This window comes from Stegastes partitus, unplaced genomic scaffold, assembly GCF_000690725.1.
Source record: "Stegastes partitus isolate 25-593 unplaced genomic scaffold, Stegastes_partitus-1.0.2 Scaffold1257, whole genome shotgun sequence".
Classification (NCBI taxonomy): Eukaryota; Metazoa; Chordata; class Actinopteri; family Pomacentridae; genus Stegastes; species Stegastes partitus.
In genome coordinates, this window is record NW_007578988.1 from 113,057 (window position 1) to 120,331 (window position 7,275).

At 37.3% G+C, this 7,275-nt stretch overlaps 1 protein-coding gene across 1 annotated transcript in view; it reads right to left on the reverse strand.

Moving 5' to 3' along the window:
- LOC103369229 (ankyrin-3-like) overlaps window positions 1-7,275 on the reverse strand; it is a 98,807-nt gene that overhangs the window by 79,151 nt on the left and 12,381 nt on the right. The window contains exons 3-4 of the mRNA XM_008297892.1: window positions 3,935-4,120; window positions 1,014-1,037 (exon numbers count right to left, since the gene is read on the reverse strand). Coding sequence (XP_008296114.1) covers window positions 1,014-1,037; window positions 3,935-4,120 — 210 coding nt within the window. The remainder of the gene's footprint in view (window positions 1-1,013; window positions 1,038-3,934; window positions 4,121-7,275) is intronic.

Sequence of the window (7,275 nt, forward strand, 5' to 3'; positions counted from 1 at the left end):
GAGGAAGAGAAGAAGGAGGAGGAAGAGGAGGACAGAAGAAGGAGGAGGAGAAGAAGAAGTAAGAGGAAGAGAAGAAGGAGGAAAGAGAGGAGGAGAGAAGAAGAAGGAGGAGAAGGAGGAGGAGGAAGAGGAGGAGAGAAGTAGAATGAAGAGAAGAAGGAGGAGGAAGAGGAGGAGAGGAAGGAGAAGGAGGAGGAGGAAGAGGAGGATAGAAGGAGGAGGAGGAGAAGAAGAAGTAAGAGGAAGAGAAGAAGGAGGAAAGAGAGGAGGAGAGAAGAAGGAGAAGAAGAAGTATGAGGAAGAGAAGAAGAATGAAGAGAAGAAGGAGAAGCAGGAGGAAAAGGAGGAGAGGAAGAAGTAAGAGGAAGAGAAGAAGGAGGAGGAGAAGAAGGAAGAGAAGAATAAGAACAAAATGAAGAATGAGGAGAAAAAGTAAGAGGAGGTGGAAGGGGGGGGGGGGAAGAAGTAAGAGGAAGAGGAGAAGAAGGACGAGAAGAAGAAGTAAAAGGAGGAGGAGGAGGAGGAGGAAGAGGAGGACAGGAAGAAGTAAGAGGAAGAGAAAAAGAAGGAGGAGGAGAAGAATGAAGAGAAGAAGGAGAAGGAGGAGGAGAGAAGAAGTAAAAGGAGGAGGAGAAGGAAGAGAAGAAGAAGAAGAATCAAGAGAAAAAGTAAGAGAATGTGGAAGAGGAGGAGGAGGAGGAGAAGAAGAAGTAGGAGGAGGAGAAGAAGGATAGACAAGAAAAAGATGAGAAGAAGGAGAAGGAGAAGAAGGAGACATAAGAGGAGAAGAAGGAGAGACAAGAAAAAGGAGGAGAGGGAGGAGGGGGAAGAGGATGGGGAGGAGGAGAAAAAGGACGAGAAGAAGAAGTAAGAGCAGGAGGAGGAGGAGGAGAGAAGGAATAGAATTAGAAGAAGGAGGAGAAGGATGAGGAGAAGAAGTAAGAGAAGAAGTATTAAGAGAAGAAGTAAGAGAAGAAGAAGAAGAAGTAAGAGAAGAAGAAGAGAAGATGTACCTCTGTTGTTCTATTCACCATCATCTAGAAGGGAGGAGGGGGAGGAGGGATAACAGGGGGGACGGTCGGGTGAGAAAAAGGAAGGAGTAGAGGGAGAAGTCGGAGGAAGAGGAGGAGGAGAGAATGAGGTGGTTAGTGCACCACAACAACAACAACAACAACAACAACAACAACAACAACAACAACGACACCACCATGGCGGCACCAAGCTGTAGATGGCATGTGGGTCATGAGGAGAACCAAAACCAGACAGAAGAACCGACAGCTGGACGGAGAGACTGCAGCTCTGAGTTCTCAGTAAAGGAAACAGAGGCGCCTGTGTTGTTACTGTGGACCAAGAAAAACGTCCACCAACGGAAAAATCACCTTCTGTGGAATTTTTCTTTTTCACAATAAAAAAAAAAAAAAAAAGTGAAATGCGTCTCCTTTGGTCGTCGTCGGGACGCTTTCCATGAATCACGAGTTTTTCTTTTCACTGAAGCAGCGAAAGTTTAGTTTAACAAATAAAATGTGAATTAAAACCAGGAAACAACACAATATAGTGATGTTCTGATTTCTATTAATAACAAACGCTTCATTTACTGTATTATTAGGACGCTAGTTCTGACTTAATGTGTTTGTCTTTAACAGAGACTTAACAGTGTCGTCTAACCAAAGAAACCTGATGATTTACTGCCATACGGGCTTTTATTGTGAAATAAATATTCAACATCTAATTCACAATCACTTCTGGTGTAAATTCAACAAATAAAATACAGTTTAGGTTGATTTTTTTTTAGCCACATGTCAAACGTTTATATAAACTACATGTCAGGCTTCCAGTAATTTTATTTTTATTTTTTTAAATAAATGAATTATTAATTTTTTATTTTTTTTTTAAAAACAGTCATGCAATAATGTTTTTGTTTTTTTTTAGCTATATAACAAACGTTTACATGAACTACATGTCAGTCTTGAGTTTCTAATTTTTTTATTTTTTTTTTAATGAATTATTAATTTTAATTTGAAAAAATCGTGCATTTCTGTTTTTTTTTTTTTTTTTTTATTGCTACACAACAAACATTTACATAAACTACACGTCAGGCTTAAGTTACCAACATTTTTATTATTATTATTATCGTTCTTTTTTAAAAATAAATTAATCATTAAGTTTGTTTTGTTTTTTTTAAATCATGCATTTATGTTTTTTCGTAGCTTTATTAAAGGTCGTCTGGAAGTACGACAGAAGCTGCCTGGACAAAAATATACAAACAGCAACTTGAATTATTAAAACGTTTGTTCATGATGTAAGTTTGGAAAATACGTTTGCAGCCTGAGAGGCAAAACTCAGGGCAAAAAAAGGTCAAAAAACATGAAGCTGTGATTATTTTTGACAGATATTATGGAATAAATCACGATTTTAGTGAAATTTTTTTCCACTTTTTTCCGACGAAACAGAAACTAAACAATGAAGCTCCGTTACGTCTGTAGATTATAATCCGTCATTCTGGTATCAGATTTTAACTGAATCAGTAAGAAGCAGCTGGATGTTGCACCTGACTGTGATGCCGATAATGTTTAGATTCAGTGTTCAGCAGAAACTCCAGTTTATCTCGCGGCTCCGTGATCTGATCCTGACAGTAAGAAGATTTGCTTCAGACGGATTCTGCGACCGAAGTGTCAAAGTGTGAAGGACAAAAACGGGATTTTGAGGAGGAGACGTTTCCCACATCTCCAGAGGAATTCACGTCTCTGGAAATATCAGAGGGTTTTCCTGCAGAGACGAGTTTTCTGTTCCTCTGAAGAGGTTTAAGAGAGCAACAGATAAAACCAACCGGCAGCAAAACAACGAGAGGAGCGAGAGAAAAATCATATTTGGTTAATTTGGGTTTCATTTACGAAAACTTGTTGGACATTTAGTGAATCAAATGATCAGAAATAACAGGAAATTTATGTTAAATAAGTAACACACACTCATTTACCCAATTTTCCTTTCAAATACCAATAAACAACTTTGCAAATATTATCTTTTGTTTGCAGATTTATTTACAGGAAATTAATTTAAAGTAATTTCAGAGTGCAAAAATACTGATTTTGTGATGTTTTTCATGGACATTAGGTTGAGCTTTGGCCTGTTTTTGTTTTTGTTTTTACGGTCAACAAGTAAACTTTTGGGTGGTTTTAGTAGATCTCATGTGTAATTTAATAAATCTACAGAATAACAGAAACAGCAATCCTTAAAATACAGAATTTACTTTAAAATAATTGCTAATTTTAAAAATAATGTCACTTTTTGCTGATTTAAACACAGTAATAAATAAAATTGTGTAATTTTTACGGCCGAGGGTTGAAAGAGAAGAAATGAAAGCTTTTTGATCTGGATGTTGTTTACAGCTTTGGCATGTTTATTTTTTTCATTGTTAACAGGAATAAATAAATAAATTTAGTCTAAAACAGGTAAAATCTATAAAATAACAGTTTAGAAAATGATTCATCATTTTATAGTAGTTAAAATACATGATTTTTCTTTCAAATTAAGAAAAATACGTGCAAAAAAAATGTGATTATTTTGCGGATTTAAATACAGTTAAAATAGTTAAATACAGAAAAAACTAATTAGTATTTGTAAAAATGAAAGTTCACAGGAATGTCCAGTTCTGGGCCTGTTTCTTTTACGGTTACTGTGTAAATTGATGCCTGTTTTTTCTGTGATTTTACACGTTATTGTTTGTTATTTAACAAAAACAAGAAAAAAAAATCCATAAAATAATAATAAAACTTTCTACTGTGTGAATATGAAACTGCAGCCAGTCGTCAGTTCACAGCTGCCAACTCTTGAAGGAACCGCTTCAGTGAAAAGAACCGACCGGAGCTACGAATGAGTCGGACCTCTCCTGCTTCCTGTCTGGCAGCAGGGCATGCTGGGAGCTGTAGTCGTTTACCTTGGACTCCACGTCGGCGTTGTGGTCGTTCTGCAGCAGCAGCGCCGCCGCCTTGGTGTCGTCCTTCCTGGCGGCGATGTGCAGCGCCGGCAGTCGCACTTTGCCTTTGGTGTCGTTCTCCAGGAGCAGCGACACCACCTGGTCGTGGCCCTGCTGCAGCGCCACCGCCAGCGGGGTGAAGCCGTCCTGCAGACACACAGACATGTTAGCTTGGATCTGCTGATTTAACTCCAAAAACTGTCCACAAAGTCTCCTAAAATGTTGTAAATCTTGCCGCATAAAACTTCTTTTAATCTCTTAATGCTTTATTTACTTAGCTTGTAGTTGTGCAGACGAGACACGAGGTGGTTTCTAATAAACACAAAGCTGTGGTTGGAACACTTTTATTACAATCTCTGGAAATCCTCTCATGAAGCACGTCGCTGCCTTTCATTTGGGATTCGGTGAACTGGTGTTAATCTGTAATTTAGCTGAAGTGTTTTCAGAATTTAAACAAAATGTCGATCAAAAGGCAAGATTACGTCTTTAAGTGTCTCGTTTTGTCCACAATCCAAAGATTTTAACGTCACAGAGGACGAAAGAAACCAGAAAATATTCACATTAACAAGCTGGAATCAGAGAATTTGAGGTTTAAATTGACTTTTTATTGTTTATTAGTTAAAAAAAAAGGAACGACAGCAGCAGCAGAGATGAGAAATGAGTAATTATCTCTTTTTTTTTTGCCTACGTTTCGTTACAACTGGTCCGTTGGTTCATTTCTTCATTTATTTATTAGATGTTTGGTTCATAAAACACCAACCGAAGCTGAAGATTACGTCCTCTAATGTCTTGTTTTGAATAATATTCTGATTATTGTCACAGAGGAGGAAAGAAACCAGAAAGAATTCACATTTAAGAAGCTGGAATTAGGGAATCTGGGGTTTTATATATTTATTATAACTTTTTACGAGTTAAAAAGGGATCAACAGCGGCAGTAATAGTGCTGAGAAATGAATAACTGACGAATTCTCATCTGATTTCAAAGACAACTGAGATTATCTGGGGGGGGTTTGTTGTCTGTTGTGTGTCATCATGATCGGTGCAGAAGCATTGACGATAACTCTGTTGACTCATTTATTGATTAACTGATCACTTCTTTGGTTTGTAAAATGGTGAAAAACACCAACCAAAGCTGAAGATTACGTCCTCAGACGTCTCAATTCGTCCCCAATCCAATAACGTTCAGTTTATTGTCAAAAAGGAGGGAAAAAAAAACCCAGAAAATTTGAAATTTTATACATTTATGTTAACTTTTTGTTGTGTTTATTAGTTAAAAAAAGGAACAACCGCAGCAGCAGAGTAATTATTTGACAGATTCTCCTTTTTTATCGCCTCAGTTTTCACTATCTGTCGTCACAACTGGTGAGCAAGCACTGACCATAACTCTGTCGGTTCATTTCTTGATTAACTGATCACTTATCTGGTTTATAAAAAGACAGAACATGGTGAGAAACACCACTCCAAGCTGAAGATTACGTCCTCAACCCGATAACATCCAGCTTATTGTCACAGAGGAGGAAAAAAAAACAGAAAACATTCACATTTAAGAAGCTGGAATCAGAGGATTTACACTTTTTTATACTTTAAAAAAAAAAGAATGAATGATGAAAACAGCTGCTGACTGATTCAGAAGCTGATGCTCGTGCCGTTGACGTCACTTTGATGCCAATGTGGCTAAAAAACAAAGTGTTTTTAACGGCCGCTGCAGCTTTAAATCTCCAGCTGCAGGACATGAGATCCTGCGAAGTGCTTTGCTGCAGTCGCGGCCTTTCTGAGCAGAGCTACAGTTTATAAACCAGGCTGATGCTTCACCATCCCGACTGCTGCGGTGGGCCTCATCCACACAGTAACACTCATCAATGCTCCACTAACTGATCACGCTGCTCGATTCTCTCACCAAAACGGCAAAAGATCACGTGAGCATCTTGTTCCCGACGCCAGCTGCAGCCGTCACGCTCTCCGCTGTGACACATTTAGCATTTCTGGTGGCAGGTTTTTGTCAGTCAGACACGAGTCACTCTCAGGTTTCTGCTCCCGGAGGATTTATTCTGGGAGGAAACGGACGCTTTTGTTCCCTCACCGGCTGAATGATTCATGTTTGCTTCATCAGTTTCATCATTTAACACAGTTTGATTAAACGACATCATTAGCGTCTTACCTGCCACCTCATGCACCTCGTGTTTATGTCCTGACACGTTTACATGCAGCTGCACCTTGTACGTCGATTCTGAGCGACGTTTTTGTACGTGTTTAGTAAAAGTGACTGTTTTTAAGCTCCCACTGTTTTCATAGATGCACTTGCATGTGTTTTTTTTCCCTCCTAGATGTTTTATATTTACAGATTTCTGCTTTTAAAAATGTCTGATTGAATGTTCAGTCATGATAAATAAATTCTGTTTTATGATTAAATCTGTCGCCTGTCTGACAGAATAAAATCTGATTCATGTCAAACATTTTGCAGGTTAATAATAACAATAATTACAATATATTCATCAATGCAGGATTAAATCTAAAAGATAAACTGCTGGTTGGACTAAAGAGACGCAATTAATTAATCTAACGTTTGTTATTATTTTTGTTTTTTTGTTTTGTCGTTACCTTTTTTGTAAACCGTTGAGTATCTTTGAGTATCTTGAAAAGCACTACATAAATATTATTACTACTACTACTAATAATAATAATATTAATAATAATAATAACAATAATAATAATTCCACAATTAAATCATCATGACTGACGACAGCGTTAACATTTCTGTTCACAGAAAACGGTTCAATTTGAGTAAATCTGATCTCTGAAAAAGCTTAGAAGTTTTTGTTTCTGGTGTCATTTTTGGTCATTTCTTTAAGTGGACATGAAGAATAAACAGATTTTAAAGAAATATCTCGATTTTAAGTCGAGGTCTGGTAAGTTTTCATCAGGATTTCTGTCCAAAGTTGACATTTTCTTTCTGTTTTTAGTCGTTTTTCCCTGAGAGATGCTGTAATTTTCACATTATTTTTAAAGGTAACAAGCCTTTTAAACCTTGTGGGAGGTTTTGGGGTTCAGAGGGTTAATTCACACTTGTGCTGTTTTAATTCAGTCTTCATGAGTTTAACAAAAAGACACCTGGATGCTTTTTCATACCAATGCGGAGTTACTGAATTTCTGATTTGAAATATGGATTTGTTTAAAGATATTTGTGAAAATTTGGCTCGATATATAAGATAAAAGAGTTTTTAGTTTTTAAAAATTGCTTTATCAGAGATTTTTTGGTGCATTTAAACTCCAGACTATTTTTTAACCCTGACACGACTCGTCAC